This window comes from Harpia harpyja, chromosome 11 (genome assembly GCF_026419915.1).
Source record: "Harpia harpyja isolate bHarHar1 chromosome 11, bHarHar1 primary haplotype, whole genome shotgun sequence".
NCBI lineage: Eukaryota > Metazoa > Chordata > Aves > Accipitriformes > Accipitridae > Harpia > Harpia harpyja.
The window spans coordinates 35,547,109-35,564,776 of record NC_068950.1 but is presented as its reverse complement, the minus strand read 5'-3'; the positions used below and the strand labels follow the sequence as shown (position 1 = coordinate 35,564,776).

At 60.7% G+C, this 17,668-nt stretch overlaps 2 protein-coding genes across 2 annotated transcripts in view; one reads left to right on the top strand and one right to left on the bottom strand.

The window, feature by feature from the left end:
* Nucleotides 1-3,238: 3,238 nt before the first annotated feature.
* TSPAN1 (tetraspanin 1) lies at nt 3,239-8,478 on the bottom strand. The gene is made up of 8 exons (XM_052802458.1): nt 8,430-8,478; nt 8,197-8,261; nt 6,685-6,891; nt 6,183-6,257; nt 5,361-5,459; nt 4,843-4,980; nt 4,269-4,352; nt 3,239-3,996 (listed from the first exon to the last, which is right to left on the bottom strand). The coding sequence occupies exons 2-8, from the start codon at nt 8,251-8,253 to the stop codon at nt 3,943-3,945; spliced, it is 714 nt and encodes a 237-aa protein (XP_052658418.1). The 5' UTR covers nt 8,254-8,261; nt 8,430-8,478; the 3' UTR covers nt 3,239-3,942.
* A 7,214-nt stretch (nt 8,479-15,692) lies between these two features.
* PIK3R3 (phosphoinositide-3-kinase regulatory subunit 3) overlaps nt 15,693-17,668 on the top strand; it is an 83,736-nt gene continuing 81,760 nt past the window's right edge. Inside the window, exons 1-2 of the mRNA XM_052801266.1 lie at nt 15,693-15,816; nt 16,414-17,115. Coding sequence (XP_052657226.1) covers nt 16,800-17,115 — 316 coding nt within the window. The 5' untranslated portion in view covers nt 15,693-15,816; nt 16,414-16,799. The remainder of the gene's footprint in view (nt 15,817-16,413; nt 17,116-17,668) is intronic.

Sequence of the window (17,668 nt, the reverse complement as noted above, 5' to 3'; positions counted from 1 at the left end):
AGGAGAAAAGGAGCCAGGGAGGAAGGCTGTGCCAGGGAAAGGGTGCATTGCCTCACTTCTTCCCCTGGGCCAGCCCATGCCCTTCGAGGATGTCCTCTCCTCCCAGATCCTGGAACATCCTGGCCAGGCTGTTACAGCAGGGGGGGTGGGGGGGGAAATCCCCCACAGCGGGCACTCCTTGGGCACCTGATGCCAGATGAGTTTGATTTTGCTTCCTATTCACTCCCTTTATCAGCACAAACCTGAAGAGCTGTGATTCCTCTTCCCACTCATGAGGACCCTGTCCCCTCACCAAAGCTAATTCCCAGGAGGGAGGGGGCAGCTCGTTTCCTAAAGCGCTGAGCGCTGCCCGCTCCCTGCCAGCACACACCCCTCTGCCACGCAGTGTTTTGCCTGTTGTGCCCCAGGGCAGGCGATGCTGGTGACAAACATGCCCTGCAAATCTCAGGGCACTTTGACCTGTGCATGGCACCCATCATGGTGGAGCAACGGGTGCACGGGCACCCCATGAGCTGCTGCTGGGGGGGTGAAAGGCAGTTCAAGTGTGTCTGCCTTCCCCATATGGCCAGGAGCTCCAGCCCCCCCATTTTCCCCACTCTGTGCCCACAGGGATGCTGCCCCGCAGAAGGCTGCCGGGTGCGTGGGCTGGATGCATCCCACCCAGCCTCCAGGACACACACCAGCCCCTTCCTCATTGCCTCCGAGGGAGCAGCTCAGCTTTGAGCCATCCTGCTCCCCAAGCAGGGGGAGATTCCCCATGTGGGCTCCGAAAGTGGCTGTTGCCCGTGGGGAGACGGTCCAAAGCTGCTGTGGGCAGGGTGGAATACAGTGACATCGGGTCGGTCCCCATTGCATGGGAGCTTGTAGGGCCTCAGCAGACGGGATGAGGCTGGAGATGCCACACCATTCCCAGGGGCTCCGCGTGGGAGGGGGTCTGCATGCACCCCTGTTTCCCTGTGCAGAGCAAACCCCAGAGCACAGGGACCAAATGCCTGCTGAGCCCGGCCCTGATGGTGACCCCGGTTGTGCTGCCCAGCATCCCCCTGCACAACTGGGTCTCTCCCCACTGTCCTCATCACCTCCCCAGCCGGGAGACAGGCAAACCCAACCCAGGAGAAAAGTCTGTCCCCAGACTCAGCCACCCTGCCCTTTGCTCCCACCGGCTCTGCCCATCCCAGAAGGTTTCTGCCCATCCCAGCTGGTCGGCACCCACACAGGGGGTTATTGCCCACGGTGGAGAGGAGCGGGGCACAACCCGTGGGCCGGGGAGCACCAGAGGGTACGTGGCTGGAGACAGCAGCGAGCGGGGCTCCGGCAGGCAGCAGGGTGCTGTCCGCTTGCCTGCAGTCCCTGCCAGGGAGACATTACCCTCCTGCTCTCCCCCACCCTGTGTCATGGGTGGAAAAAAGGAACCCCCACCCCAGCACACACACCCTGTCACGTCAGTTGCTCAGGCACCTCGAGCCCAAGGATACCTTCCCCGGGGGCAATAAGGAAGTTTCTGTTTGCTACCATGGCAAGCAAGACTTACCGTCAGGCAAGTCAAAGAGTTACAAGATGCAGATGCCTGGTGGCACCCGCATGGGTTGGTGGGGATGGGTGGTGTGTCCCAGGGCTGGTGGGGGACCAGCTGGGCTGAGGTCTCCTCTGGGGAGCCCAAAAGCTCCGGCAGTGCCTGGGCAGTGGGAAGCAGAGGGCTGGGGCACAGTGGGAGCACGGGGGAGGCTGCACCAGCCTGGCTTACCCCCCACTGCCCCACTGCTGCCATTCGACTGCCAGGGGAGCCGAGAACCAGGAAGGGCAATGGGGAGGAATCGCATCTGGGAGGAAAAACTGGTCCTTCAAGTTTCCCCAGCAGGCAGAGGGCAGGAACCAAGCCGATGGTTGCAAGTGCCACAGAAACAGCCTGCCCTGTCCCAGAGAAACCCCTTGGCTGGGAAGAGGTGTGAAGCTGGGAGCCTCCGGCTGGTCGGGCATCATCCCTGAGCCCACTCCACCCCATGGGGGTAATGGCCAGATGGTGTTTGCCAGGAGCCGGCTTTGCAAGGCAGCCCCAAAACAAGGGAGCAGAGGAGGACATGGCTGGGCCAGGTGTGCCCAGTGGTGCCCAGCTCGGTGCCAACCAGCTCCTGGGCACCATGACACCTCTGGGAAGGGCTTTGGGCAGCACCAGGCTCCAGGCAGCTCCTGGTACTCGGAGAGGGAAAAGAAGAATAAAAGCCCTGATGTCACCCATGAGGTCACTGGTTTATGGTGGAACCGAGACCTTCACCTCTCCAGGGAGGAGGAGGAAGAGGAGGCCATTTTCTGACAGCTTCCCCCACACACCTTGCTGTGGGGCAGGACCAGAACCCACATTCCTGGGGCTGAGTAACCCGGAGCAGGGAGTGGGTCCCTGCACCCCTCCCGCTGCCACCCGGCTGCTTCAGCCTGGGTGCTGGGTGGCACCAGGGAGATGCTGGACCCTGAGGGGCTGCCCCGGCGCAGCCCTGTACCCGGTGCGGGAGCTGATAAGGGGGTGCCATGGCAGGCACAGAGCAAGGCAGCGCACAGGGAGGCTGTTTGCACACTGGCCTCCTGCCTGTTGCTAATCGCCCTGTCCTTCACTGCCACTGCCCCACAGCCCTCGCACTCTGCCCCACAACCAGGGAGGTAGGGAGCCTCATCTCAAAAACGGGATGAAGCGGCCCTCGATGGCACCCACCCCCCAAACCAGCCACCTTGGTCTTGTTTTTGAAATGGGGAAACTGAGGCACGGCAAGTGGATGCTCAAGTTGGGGTGGTGCCAAAGGCAGGGAGGGAGTGATGCTGGGGAAAGAGGGTGGCTGGAAAGCCTCCCCAATGAACCCCCACACATAGAGGGACTGTGAGGGCATCACAGGAGCAGTGTGGGACCCCATTTCAGGTTCCTGGGGCTGATGAGGACACAGGCCCAGTACAAACCACCACAGAGCCAGCCCTGCGCCTTTCAAGCCAAGCTTTTGCTTGGTCCATGAACCGGCATTGCTGAGCAAGCAGCAGCTGTTGCAGAGGGCAGGGCTGGTTTGCGGGGCTAATGGTAGCCCCCACCGCTCCGCGGCTGTTGTGCAAACACCAGACTGGTTGTTTCCAAGCACCCGAGCAGGTGAGGAGCTGCAGCAGAGAGAGGGCAGGCAGGCTGCAGGCAGGGCTGTGCTGCCTGCATGGGGCTCATGGCAGGGGATGCACAGAGCTTGACTCCAGGAAATAATTTGTATCCAAGATGAAAAATTTATTTGTTTTTCTTTACAGCATGGAGGGGGGCTCAGCCATGAAATGACAGGGGGTATAGGGCAGCCCTGGCCACCACAGGGCCAGGGATGGACAGGACTGTCTTCATACCAGGGCAGGGACAAAGACCATCCAGCATCTCTTTTAGGGGACAACAGTGACAGGGTCAGGACTGGCAGAAAATGGGTGTAGGGGTAGATACATCCCTACCTCAGAGTGCAGTTACCACCTACAACACCTTGGCTGGGCACCAGCCCCAGTTCAGTCGAGTGATGCAAAGGGGGCACAGGCCAGCCCCAATGCCAGCCCCGGCATAAGGACACCATGGGGACAGCGTGGGAGAAGTACAGTACATGCCTGCAAGGGTTTAATGAAGACATCGCTGTGCCGCTGCCAGATCAGCAGCCCTGATCAGCCCGTGCTGCTTTACCTCCCAAACCGACCAAGCAGCTTCCCCTCTGCCCCCTTCACCCCCCCAAAGCTCTATGTACAGACCGCATGTGCCATATCAGTACAAAAATATACACATAAACTCTACAGATCCCAGCTCAGTAGATCAAAACACAGCTATAAATCACAGTGCACAGGACAGCATCAGGCCCAGGGAGCGATGGGGTCCTCCCCAAGAGCACGGCACGCCACAGGCGCACCCCAGCATGGTGGAGGAGCAGATCATCCTCCTGCCTCGTGGGGTCATTTCTGATCCAGCTCGCAGTACAGGTACATGGAAACCGCCATGGCTGCAATCTGTGGACAGCAAGAGGCGAGTCACCCACCTAAGTGTCACACCCCAGGCTGGGTTTAGGTCACAGCCCGTAGCATCCATCCCCAGTGGGCACAAGGAGGAAGAGCCAGGTGTGCCCAGGAGAAGAAGGCTCAGCAGCCACCCCGGGGCAGATGGTGGTCCATGGGGCTGCACCAGCCCCCTGCAGCCCCTTGGCCACCCAGGCCAGTCCCAGCCCCGCTGCTCACCTCCAGGTGATGTGGAGACAGCAGCACAGCAATGCTCAGGCACTCACCTCCAAGGCAGCGATGCCGGCTGCCACGCCACCCACTACACCTGCGTTAGTCTTGATTTCTTCCAAGATCTGATCAAAACAACCCTGCAGGAGGCAACAACGCAGGTGAGGATGAGCAAGGGGTAGCGATCCCCCAACCACTAGGGTACAACATCCCCAGGGAGGGAGGCATGGTTCTCCAGCCTAGAGCTGCACAGCCATGGAGAATGTCTGAGGACTTCAGGGGGCAACTCATCTCAGCCACTTCTCAGGCCAAAGCACAGTATTGTGGGAGGAGGAAGGAAAGAGGCAGGGAATCAGCCAAAAAGGCAGCATCATGCCTAGGTTCATGCTCAGCTCCAGGCATGCCACCCTGCTGCAGAGCTCCCTTTAGGACCAGAGCAATGGTAGCAGCTTTGCTTGTCTCCACCAGGGACAAGCCAAGGCCACCACAGCTTCCCCCAAGACTTAAAGCCCATGGGACTGCCATGCCCAGAGCTGGGGCTGAAGTTACAGGACAGGTCTCCCTCCCCATGCCAGGGCACACCCCAAACTTGGCTCAGCCAGAAGGCAAGAGTCACTGGCGCATCCATACCGGGACTTTGCTTTGTGCGGCGAGTGTGCCATTGCAGGGCTGCCTGTCATTACAGCAGGGCTCTGGGTAGGTTTCATGTTCCTGATACCAGTAGGAGTCGGTGAAGTCTGTGTAGTTATTCAGGCCACAGCAATGGACCTAAGAGGGAGAGAGGAAGGGATGGGGAGAGCATCCTGCAGGTCCCCCTCCTGGGTCAGACAGGGTCTGGACCCTCCTACCCAATGGAGGGGGTCACCCAGCTCAATCCAGCTCTAGGGGGGTGCTCAAGGACCTTCCTGGGACCAGGATTTTGCCCTATACTCCAGCATGTACAGCTCTCACCCCAGCCATAGGACCACTAGATCCCAGGTGGGTAGGTCCCAGGCATCTGGGAAGTTGATGGCATGGTGACAGATCAGCACATCCAGGATTGCTATGGTGTCCCCATTCCCATCCCACTGGCCCACCCGGGTGTGCACCACCAAGCCTGTGCTGGGAGCATCCTGACCCACAGGTGGGGGCCCCAGGGCTCAGCACACCTCACTCATGGTGACATTCCAGATGTGCGTGAGACTCCTATCCACCCCATACTTCTCCTTCAGGAGAGGGGTCACCACAGCTGTCAGCAGCGTCTCTGCCTGGAAGAAGAGGCAGAGAAACACCATCAGAGAAGGTCCTGGGGAGCACCACAGAGATGAGGGCCCCCATACTGGTCTCAGCCCATGGGGAGGAGACCAGCAAGACCCAGCATAGCCAGGAGCATGTCACACCGCATCCCTTTGGCCCAAGGACAGCTTGGCCCCTTCCCCACTAACCAGTGCTTTATGGCACCAGGGCCACTTATGGCCAGTGAGTCATCCGATAAGCAGCGTAACTGAGGGAGCCAGGAATGACGTTTGCCCTGCAGTTGACTTCTCCAGTGCCTAATGAGACAGTCACCTTTCTCGACAGGTGGTTTCTCAGGTGCCTAATAATAAGGGGTTGAGTTTGCTTAGCATGAAGCAGTAGGGACTTCCTCTCCCATGTGGCTCCTACCATCAGAGGTGGAGAGGCATCAAGCCTAGGCTGGTACTGGACTAAGGGGTTTGAAAGAAAGAAGCCTGCAAGACTTGTACCATAACCCTCATTTCTTTAGGGCAATGGGAATCCCTGGTCCCACCACCCTCACCCCAGCCAGGCCACCCCAGCCTGCCCACATAGCTGGTGCCAACAGGGACCGGCATCCCTTTTTCTTGCAGCAGTGCCCACCTCTGAGCTTCCCCATCCACGGGCAGCACTGCCAGCCCCAGTGTCTCCTGTTTTCCCAAGGGGTAGGACAGGTCCCAGATTAGCCCAACCCAAGACTCAGATATGCCACTCACAAGACCTGTGTAGACCAGAGCCACCACAGCAGCAGCAATTTCGGCAATGAAGATGATCAGCACCACCGAGAAGAACTAGGATACAGCAAGGGGAAGGAAGTCAAAGCAACAGCCAGAGTCCACAGGGTCCCCAGGAACCCATCTGCTTCCCAAGAGCCGCAGGACCCTACCTCAGGGCTCAAACCCTGAGTCATTGCCTTCAGCTCCACTCCAAGGCAGAAGCGTCACAACCTTGGGGACCCCCAGCCCTCTGTCTGCATGGGGCTGACCTCTCTGGACATGCTCCAAGAGAGATCTCTGCTCAGCACCAGCTTCTGCTTCCTTTCACCCTTACCCGGGGCAGACTTTGGGTCCAGCTCTGCCTTTCCAAGGTCCACCCAGCCTTCCACCACGTGGGAACATCCAAGGGGCACATCTCCACAGAGAAATCTGTCCCTCAGGTCTCCCCCACCAGAGACCCAGCTCAAATGAGGCTTGATAAGGAGATAAGTCAGGTCCATACCATCATCAGGAGACACTTGCTCTCCTTCTGGGCGCCGCAGCACCCAAGGAAGCCGATCACCAGCAGGATGGAACCAATGACGATGAGGAAGTAGCTCACATTCACGACCTGCAGGACGCTAGAGGAGAGCGCCCCAAATATATTCAGGAACGACTGTCCATCCATTGTGACCCAGATACCAACTCCCAGGAGGGTCCCGCCACCGAGCTGGGAGGAGAAAGACAATGTCAGCTCCCAGGCAGGCAGAGATCTGAGATTTGGGAGATCTGGGATTTGGGGAAGGTCCTGGCACAGGTATTTCTTCCTCTGCAAGTTTTTGCTGTACCAAAGCAAAACTTTGTAGCCACTGAGCACAGCTCAGGGCCTTGCTGCCGCACACTTCGGGTGGCCAGATGGCTCACGACCCCAAAACACACCCCACCACCAGCACATCCCCGGCTGTGGCGTTGCAGCTGCCCCCTTCCCCAGCCCAAGGGGTTTCGGTGCCAGCAGCGGCGCAGAAACCCCCATGCAGGGCAGTCAAGCCAGCAGTGCCACCAGCCACCCCCTGACCCCACGGGGACCCACATGGCCAGCTCAGACACTGGCCACCGTCACGCTGCTACAAGTTCCTCCACCTGGGGAAGCTGCCCACTCACCCAGGGGAGCGGCTGAGCAGCCCCCAGCCCCAGACACTCACATGCTCCTGGCAAGGTCAGGTCAGGGCTGCCTCCAGCCTGCCCCAGCCCTGCCCTCCACCCGCTCGACCTTCCCCACCAGCCCCAAGCCCTGGCAGGAGCTTTGAAGAGGGAGTGTTTCACCAGGGTGAGCCTGGAGGCTCTGCGTCCCTCTTTCCCAAGGGAATATCCCACCACATCCTCTTCCAGGTGGCTCCATTGCTCCTGCAGAGCCAGGATAGCTCTCAGGAGCTCCGCTACCCTTTGCCCTGGGTGGGAGCAGAGGCTGTGTGCGCTCTGGAAACCCCCAACATCTGAGACCCCCAACACCACAGGCTACTGTTATGCACATGGGCTGCTCCCCTACAGAGACAAAGCCCCCCAGGCAGGGACCCAGCAACCCCCCCTGCTCTGGAGCACCCCTCGCCAGAGTTTCAGCCCAGAGAGGGACACGGGTGGCTGATGCAACAGCTGCTGCCCCCAGAGCCCAGTATGGTCCCCTGGGCTTCGGCCAGAACTGGGCACCCCACTGGGGCGAGAGACCCCCCCACAAGCCCAGGGCTTTAGTCCTCAGCTTGGGGCCAGAGACTAAATCTCAGACCCCACTGGGGTCCCAGGAGCTTAAGTCCCACCTACACCCAACTGCCCACAGCCCCCGCTCCGTCCCCCACAGAAAGGGACATGGGGGGGCAGGAGAGCCCACACGGGCATGGTTCGCCCACCCCATGCCCGGCTCGGGGTGCTCCCCAGAAGCCGTTCCCACAGACCCCAGCCCCTCATCCCAGTTTCCTGGGGCAGCCAGCGGGGCTGCCAGGGTGCCCCCCCCAGGCAGAGACATCAGCTGGGGTGCACTTACGAATATGGCCAGGTTGAAGAGGATCATCATAACCTTGATAAAGGTGAAGCACCCCATCTTTGCACCTGGGGGAGAGCAGAGAGGTTATCAGGGGGAGCCCCCACCTCGGCACAACCGCTGCCCTCCTGCGAGCGGGGCTTAGCCCCCCCCTCCACGAGAGTCTGGGGGCTCCCCACAGGCAAAGGGGGGGGATCCCACGGGCTCCACTCCCCGAAACGCCGAACCCAGCCTACCTGAGTGGCGAGCAGATCCCAGAGCCCCAACCCAGCCCTCCCCGACCACAGTGCCGCCCCCGCCCCGCCGCCGCCGCCTTTTAAGCGGGCGCGGCCCCCGGGGCCGCCCCCGCCGCTGGAGCCCCCCCCCCGCCCCGCCCGGCCCGGCCCGGCCCGGCCGGGGCCACCCCCTGGAGGTGGCGAAGCCACGCGTGTCCCTGGGTGCCCGGCGGCTTGCTGCCCTCTGCCGCCGGAGCCGCCCGCCCCGGGGGACCCGGGTAGCCCGACCGGCTGCTGCCCGCGCCCATCGCCGTGGCCTCTTGGCGTGGGGTGGGGGAGATGGTGTCCCCGTCCTGCTGCTGCCCTGAGCTGGGGGCCCTCGCCTGTGTCCCCACTGAGTCCCCACCCGACAGAGCCCCACTGAGCAGGAGGCTGCGACCCCCAGGGTGGGGGCTTTGGGGGGGCAAGGGTGTCTGTCCTGGGGGCTTCACCCGTGGCGGATGCTGCAGCCGTGGTGGGGGTACCACCCCGCTGCCCTCCTCCGCAGGCGCTCGGCAGCAGTGCTGGGCACTGTGCTTGGGATTTTCCGGCCACAGACAGCCCCACGGGTCACAGCCCCCCTCTGCCACCCACTCCCAGCACGACCGCGGTTGAGTCACCCTGTCTTCCCGGGCTGATGCTGTGGGTGCACTGCTGGCCCTGCCACTCGGGCCCGCTCGGGCAGGAATCTCTCCAAAACCCAAATCTCCAACCTCCTGGGCCAAAACAGAAGCAGGCAAGAGGGCAGCGGGGTGGTACCCACTGGGGGATGGCCATGCGAGCCGGTTTGCAAAGGAAAAGCCAAAGCTGTATGGACCGAGGCAGATTTTTGCTGGCGGGCACCCAGCAGGGTGACGGCAGGAGTGGACAGTGACAGCCATAACAGATGCCAACGCTGGAGCAGGTCAGCGGAGACCTGCCATTGCCTAAGGGCTGCCAAAAGTGACTTTCTTTGGAAAGACACTTTGAAACAGGGCTGGTTTCCCACGGTGGGGGGCTGCAATAGAGCGCCAAAGAGCACACGGGGGGATGCTGCATCCCCAGCCCTGACCAGGGAGTGGTCCTTGCCCATCCAGTGCACCTTTGGGACAGGAGCTCATGTTGGTCCCCTCCCCAGCACCCACAGTGTGTCCCTTCAGCTTGTCATCAAACCAAGGAGCGATGGAGGAGGCCGGGGAGCCCTCGTCCTGCAGCAGCAGGCAGCAAACGCAGGCTCTGGGTGCTCAGCACGCTCCACCCCGCACCCGGCTCCCCTGAAACCCCACAGCAAATTCCCTGCCTGGCCGTAATGATACATTTCAGCAGGATGAAGTCAGCCCCGTTGGGCTCCAGCCAAAGCCCAGTGGTGTTTGGGGGAAGCCTTCAACCCTCCCAGGCAGCCTGGGTATTAATGCAACCTGTGCTGGAGCCGGGGGCTTTAACCCTTTCCCCCTCACTGCCTGCAGCCTCAGCCCTTCCCCGCAGCAGCTGCCCATGAAGCTGCTCAAAGTGAGGGGCTAAGCCTTCATCCCTCTCGCAAAGGGGGACCGCTGCCCCCCTAAATGCAAATGATGACCCCCATCATATTATCCCTCTCCCAAAAGTTGCCCCATTCCAGCCTGACCCTATTCGTTCTACACAATCCCCCCACCCCAATAATAATTTTTGCCAAATACGTAAATACTCGCTGTCATTCCCAATCATTCCCAGCCATGGGGAAAACCAAAGGACAAGCTATGGGCTGCTCCACTCACCTCCCCAGCGCCTGGCGCCGCAGCCTGGGGTTTGGCCGCTCCCCAGCGTCGCCCATCCGAGCCCCATTAGGGACCCAGGGCTGGATTTTCTGGCTCTCCAAGAAGGCCTGGCCTGACCACGGCAGGACGAGCCCGGTGACATTCCCACGTCCCTCCTGCCTGGCAGGGCTCCGCCACCTCCCCGCTGTCCCCATCCCTGCACACAGCCCCGCTGGACCCCGAGCATCCCCTTCCCCGGAGAGCAGGGATGCCTCTCACCAGGGTGTGGGTAGCACAGCTCCTCCCCAGCGACCTGGCCCTGGGAGAGCAGGAAAATGGCCATAAGTGGTGACCCCCAAGGTCCTCTGTCCCCAGCCCGGCCACTAGCCCGTGCCTGGGGGACCGTGGGAGCCACGCACATGTCTGGTGTCAGGATCTGGCCATGGTGTCTGCACCGAGCACCCCTCCCTGGGCTTTCCTTCAAGGAAAAGCTGCAAGCTCTGCTCCCAGCCTCATGCCTCTTCCAGCTCGTGTTCACATTTTGAGGGTTCGAGTGCTGAACTTCCACCCTGCTGATGATCCTGGGCCTTGGCATCCTCCAGTTAACGGCTGGGCTCACTGCAAGTACGACCTCCCCTGCGTCGGGACTCTCCTACCCAGGGCTCCAGCGAGGCAGTGCAGGCAGCTGCCCGGTGCTCCGAGGAGGCATTTCGGAGCAGCCATCCATTCCTCTCTACAGGCAAATAAGCCTGCGATGCTAACAAAGCATCTGCTTGGGAATAGGTGGAGGGGGAATCTAAACTGGCATCTCGCACCCAGCGGGGCACGGGGTGCCCTGGCAGCCCTCCTGCCAGCGGGGCTTGCTGGAGCCTGCTCAGCCCCCTGCGTGAATTAGCAAATGGTAAGGAGCCTGAGCAATCTGCCAGCGAGAAGGCCAGGTGGGTGCTGAGCCGGGCTCGCTTGGCTTAATGCCATCCACAGGGACTCAGCAGGGCACAGGGGATGTCCCCTCCGTGCCTCAGTTTCCCCCCTGGTAAAGCATCAGGAAAAGAGCCCCAAGCAGGCAGGGCCAGCCATGGAGACCAGACCAGCCCAGGACTGATGGGATTTTGGGGTAACCCCAGCCAGGTGAGCCCCTTGCAAAGGGCTTTCATGTGTGTGCTTTGGGCTGGCAGCATCTGTCCAGCTGTCTGTCCAGCATCCAGTCATCTGGAGAGTGGTGGAAGGAAGGACATGCTGCAATGTGCCAGAGATGAACCTGTCTTCAGATTTGCAGATGGAAGTTACTGAATTCTGCAAATTTGTGCTGAATTCATCGCTTTCTGCCTCCTGCTGGGGAGAAATAAAAATCTACAGCAGCCAAAAGTTTTTGACATCTTGAGAATGAAATATTTGAGTTCTCAGCTTTGAAAGGACTCAAAGCATTTTGGCTGGGAATCACTGATTCCCCCACCCTGGGAGGGACCGGGCAGTGGGACCATACCGATATCCCTGCGACTGCAACTCCCGCTTCAGGGGAATCCTCCCCTTTACCATGGCTATGTGCAAAACCACAACTTGAGTCCAAAAAATGGGAGCTGCCCCATCTGGTGCCATGATCTGTGCCATGCAGGGCCTGGGGTGTAAATATGGGGGCGATAAGTGGGGGCTGCAAGCATGTCCCAGTAGTGCATCCCCCCCAGTATGAGTCCCTCAGGGTAAGGATCTGGCCCTGCACCTTAGGTAGATGATTTTAATCGTGATGCTGTTTCTAGCTGTGTGTTAATGCAATTAAAGAGGGGCTCGATGACATCTCCCTGCCTGTGTATCGGGCTGAACTTCTTCCCGTGCATTTACCCCCTGCAGCGAGTCCCCCCGTGCCTGCCCAGCCGCTGGCCGCCTGCCCGCACCCCTCCAGATAACATTTTCTTGTTTCTCACGTATCCAGGCTGGCAAATCCCTCCCGAATTAATTAACAAGGGCCATGCCGAGGCACCAGCTGCTGTAAAGCCAAGCCGCGTGGGTTCGGGGATGCAGAGGGCTGCGCCGCGGGGTCGCGTCAGGACAACCCTGTGCCTGAGCGCTGATGCTCTGGGGGCTGCTGCAAGCGAGAGCCAGGCTGCAAAGCCTTCGCCGTTGTCTCACCAGTGAGGATGGCCAGGGCCGCCCAGTTGATGGAGCTTTCTCCCACCACGGGTCAGGGTGCGGGACCTGGCCCAGCTTGGGGCTTGGTGCTGGGGTGTGCTGGTGCCCGCTGCCCAGGGAGGTGGCATTGAGGGGCCGTCGGTCCCAGGTGCCGTGCCGGGATGCCCTGCCTGGCACGGCAGTCTCTCTGCAGGCACCCGCTCCGGCAGCTCCTGGCACCTGCCCTGCTGTGAAGCTTCAGCCCTGCAGAGAGGTGCAGGAAAGAGCCCCAGGCCAGCCCCGGGCATCGCCCCGAGCCTTTCCTTATGTTCCTTGGGTTTTTTCCAGCATCCTCCTCCTCAAGTCGGGGGTACCCCCAGCCCAGCCAGGCAGCTCAGCGGCAGAGCGTGGCTGTAGGAGCGAGCGGCTCCCGGCTGCCTGCGGGCACCGTACTGGGAGGTTGTTTGAAGAAGAACTTGGCTCTTCCTAAACCAAAACCTGCAGAAGCCAGAGCTCACTCCTGGGCACCCTGGGAAAAAAACAAGAGAGAAGTTTTCCTGCTCCTAAAGAGAAGAGAAAGCAAAGCGTGGCCCCCTCCAAAGGGAGGAAAGAGATGAAACCAAAAAGCCGACTCCGAAATGTCAGCAGGAATCAAACGTCATTTCTCTCTGATTTCTCCAGCTGGGAAGGGCTCAGCCTGGTTTCACAGCCTCACTTACTCCAGCCAGGCACGTTAACAACTCTATTTATGCTCTATTTACTCACAGACGTGTGGCTAACTTCCCCTGGCCACTGCCAGGAAGCACGGCACGAACGTGACCAGCACATCTCAGGGCTGGCCAGGATGGCATTGGGCAGCCCCTGAAGCAAACTGGAGAGCAGCGGGGCCACCCCTGTCACTTTGGGAAGGACGAGGTGGACAGCTGAGGCCAGTGCCTGTCAAGCATCCCCTGGAGATGCTTCTACAAGGGTTGTCCCTCCAGCCAGGAGAGGAGAGGGGCTTGCAGCAGGGCCTGGGGACCCCAGCAAGGAGATTCGTCCCTCTCTCACCCCATATCCCATCCCAGGCAGTACGGACAGTGAGCAAAGGGGGGCTTGTAGGGAAACGGGGGGTGCAAGGTGCAAGGATGCCTCCTCCTGCACACCTTGCAGAAAAGCAAAGGGCAGGCAATTCAAAGGCAAAGCTCCCATTGCAATGAGTGCTGCTCATTAAGCAAGCGAGGAGGGATCTGTAGCTAATCAGGACCTGACAAGCAGCTCCTCTGCATGCTCAATAAATAGCAGTGAAGACCTAAACCACCCTTTACTTCTTCATAGGGTGCTCTCTAAGGGCTTTCTGCCCATGCTGGGGGATGCACCCACCTCTGGGCTGGAGTGAGGTGGGGGTTTAAATTAACAGTGTAGGGGTGATACAGGGTGAGGGGCAGCTGAGGGTGGGGGAGTTTGGGGAATGATCCTGCTGCAGTGCAGCCAAAGTGGGGGCAAGAGAAGCCCTGAGGGCTGGGGGATGTCTGGAGGCAAGCAATGAGGAGGACCCCTGGGACAGGAGCTGGGAAGGCTGGGGTGATGCTCAGCCCTGTCTGGGGGAGGAGGGGGGGGCAATGGGACTTGGCTCCAGCAGGAGATGGTGCCTTTGGGTTTGGGGACCCTGAGGTACATCAGGAGGGGAAGATGTCTACTGCAGGGAAGGAAGGATCCCATTCAGCAGCCTGGGAAGAGGAGATGGTGGGCCTCATGTCAGGGTGTTCCCCTGCCCCAGAGCCCTGGGACTGTGGTAGTTCCTGGCCTGTATATAGGATTGATCCTAGGATAGGATGGGTTGTAATATCCGATGGTGATATACCCACCAGCCTCCCCAGCTCTAATCCTCTCCCAGGAGGAAAACACCTCCTCGCCTTTCCCCAGGCAGCCCCTAGAGACCTGGCACCGTGCCCAGCCCTGTTTGGCTTGTTGGGCCCCCGTGGGACAGTCTGGGGAGACCAAGCAGGGCTTTAGGCACTCAGCAAAACCCCTTTGTCCCCAGCGGGGCACCGGGGACACGACTGGGGCAGCCCCAGGCAGGGAAGCAGGACTCAGGGGAGGGCAGCATCTGGTTGTTTGCAGCTGATTCTGAATCTATCCCGGCAGCTGCAGCAGCAGCACGGTGCCAGCAGAAATGGGACGAGGGAGAGAAAAAGCCCTTTTAGTCCCCAAAGGCCAGCAGCTGGGCTGGGTCCAGGCTGGAGAGCAGGACAGTGGGGGCTGCGTGCTGCCCAGGGAAATGCAGCTGGGGTGAAATCCCTCAGGATGCTGCTGCCCTACACAGTCAGGCTATGCATTGCAGGTAAAGGAGGGGGGAGTTTGCTGAAATTATGGGTGAGAAGGGCCATACAACTCCTGTGTTGCTCTGCTGGCCTCTGTGCTTCAGTTTCCTCAGTTTTCGTGGCACCTGGGGTGCCCCCTTGGACCTTGTGCCACCCCTGCACTGCTCCAGCACTGGCCTGGATTCAGCCAGCGTGCATTTCCCAGAGCCTGTGTTTTAGGTACCATCTATTTTTAGGATGCCCAACCTGCAGCAAAGACAAGGAGCAACTGCCAGTTCAGAGAAGTCAGTGTGAGAAGCAAGGATTTAAAAAGAAAAAAAAAAACCCAAGCCTCTGCACCTCTGGGAACATCACATCAACCTCTTTGTGCCTCACAAACAATCAAATATTGGGACAGCTTGTCCATGCACCAGTGTAAGTGGCTCTGCTGAGACTTGCTGAGAAACGAACCATGGGTGTACCTCAGCTGGAAGTGAGCTGAGAACTGATGCTCTTGTTGCATGCAACAGCACCGCTGTTGCCATGGGCTGGCGATGTCTGTGTCCCCGCTGTGGCTGAGCTTGGCCCTTTCCATATGAGCCCTGCCAGCCCCCTCCAAGTTCTGCCCCATTACATTTTAATTGCCGCCTCGTTAATTTTTAAGGAGCCTTGCTGCATGCGGGAGCTCTCGCAGCATCGCCTTGCACTGTTTTATGGGGTGCCCAGCCCTTACCCTAGGTCTGGGGAACATTTCTGGGCAAATGCTCAGAAGGAGAGTGAGGAAGCGGAGCATCCCTGCGCTGGGATTCTCCATGGCAGCTCCTGCCTGTCCTGTGCGTGTTTTCTAGCCTGGCTAAGGGATGGGGTCTTCCGTGGGTGAGCTGGGTGCTGGGGCAGGGAGAGCTGGCTGGTATGACGGGGGGGGTCTATGGGGTGCTGGTCCTCCCCTGTCCTTTAGCATCCCTAAGGATGGATGAAGCCCCCCCGCCCCCCCAATCTGTGGCTCTCCATCCCACAGAGAAGGCAATTTTAGAGCAAAGATGCTGCATCTAGGGATGAAATCATCCACCTACTCGTACAATTCTCCCCCTCCCCGGTAGCCGGGCGCCCCCCCCCGCCGCAACGCGGCGGGGGGGGGCCGCCCGGCTACCGGGGAGGGGGAGGAGGGACGCTGACATCACCACCGGAGCGCGGCTCGGCGGGGCCGGGGCGGCCGGACCGGCTCCGCTCCGCTCCCGTTCTCCGCTCCCGCCGGGGGAGTCGCCGCTCCCGGTAAGGTTGAAGGGGCAACGGGAGGGCTGTGGGAGGTGGGTGGCTGGATGGATGGATGGACAGACGGACGGACGGCCCGGAGGTTGCTGCTTATCGTTCATCTATCCATCCTTCCAGCCAGCTCTCTTCCGCGGGGTCCTGCGGGAAGCTGGGGGGGCAGCAGCACAGCTTTTTCCCCCGGGGAAGATGTCTCTCTTGGACGAATATTTAAAAATGCACCACCACCCCCCCCCAAAAAAAACCACCAAAAAAAACCCAAACCACCCGAAAATCCTACGTCTTCATCCGCCAGCTCTGTGCAGCAATGCCAGGCTGGAGCTGCCGGAGGGCTGCTGCGTGCAGCAGGAGGTTTCTCAACACATATGTCTATTTTAAAAGCTCGTGGCGTGATCTCTTGCCCTACTTTCCAGACTCTTGCCGGTACTTTCCTTGCGTGCAGCGGCCGAGCTCTGCTGGTGGGAGCTCCCTGGGAAGCCGGAGCTGAGCGAGCCGCTGGGCTCTCCCCGGTATTGGGAGGCTGGGATGGTGGGACGGGGCGGTAGGGTTGGGGTCGAGACAGCAGTTTGGGCGCTAACATGCTGCCTTTCTCTCTGGCAGAGAGAGGGAGGTCCCCAGCGTCGTGCAGATGAGACCAGGCTGAGAAAAGGACGGCATGTTTGTACCCAGCACCCCAATTAGCCTCATTTGCTCCCCTCCGTTTGCCCCGGTGATGAAAAGGCTCCCTGCCCACACGTGAGCCAACCCTGCCGAACCCCGGGCACCGGCGTGGCTCCGTGGGGATTTTGGGGCTGGAGGGGTCAGGAGCCACTCTCCAACGCAGAGATTTTCCAACACTGAAGATTTTTATTCTGCATGCGCAGGGAAGGGAGCACTCCCATCCCTGCCGCGTTGCCCTAGCCCAGCCATACCTGCCCTGTGCGGGCACCCCGGGCCCCTGATGCCCGGCGGGATTTGGGCAGCGTGACCCACACCACGCCGTCACCATGGCCTCCTCGGACGGGCTGCAGTACCGGGCTCTCTACGAGTACCAGAAGGACCGGGAGGAGGACCTGGCACTGTGCCCCGGGGATGTGCTGACGGTCAGCAGGGCCGGGCTGCTCAGCAGCCCCGACTACAAGGACGGGGACGAGCGCAGCCCCCAGGGTTGGCTCCACGGCCTCAACGAGCGCACCAAGGAGCGCGGCGACTTCCCCGGCACCTACGTGGAGTACCTGGGTCCCGCACGCATCGTCACCGCCACCACCAAGGCCAGGCCACGGCCCTTGCCCCCGCCACCTGCGGGGACCCCCACGTCCTGGGGTGAGTGAGTGCTGGAGGAGCGGGAAGGTGGGAGCCCATGGGTGGGTGTCCCCTGCAAGATGGCGAGGGTGGCATGGAGCCCGGGTGGATGCTTGCGTTTGGGGTGGCTTGGTGGGGATCCACCCTCGGGATGGAGATCCACCCTCTGGATGGGGATCCAGCCCCAGAAGGAGGAGCTGCCCCAGGGATTATCTGCCCTGGTGCATCGTGGCAGCCGCAGGAGGGGCAGGCGGTGCCCAGGGTATCGCTCCCCCCCAGGGAAACACACTGCAGGGATTGCTTCTTGCCAGCATCCCAGGCTGGCTGCTGTGCCGGCATGGGGTGTCCAAGGAGGCCCATGTCTGTGAGAGCACAGGAGAAGATGCAGGAGCCCTTTGGCCCCCCAGAGAGGAGCAGAAAGCCCCATAGTGGTCCCTAGGGACCTTTGTTTCCAACTGCTCTTCTCCCCACCACTGCGGCACCCGATTCCGGCTGCTCTCGGTGCCTGGGTGAGCGCTGGCCCCCGGCCAGCTCCCGGCCTCACTGTCACTTTGTGCAAACTGGGACAGGGGAC

Coding starts and splice junctions, on each gene's coding strand:
- TSPAN1 (XM_052802458.1), bottom strand. CDS start 8,253: ATGGGGTGCTTCACCTTTATCAAGGTTATGATGATCCTCTTCAACCTG. Junction 6,258..6,684: donor GCAAGTGTCTCCTGATGATG/GTATGGACCTGA, acceptor GCTGTATCCTAG/TTCTTCTCGGTGGTGCTGAT. Junction 5,460..6,182: donor CTCTGGTCTACACAGGTCTT/GTGAGTGGCATA, acceptor CTCTTCTTCCAG/GCAGAGACGCTGCTGACAGC.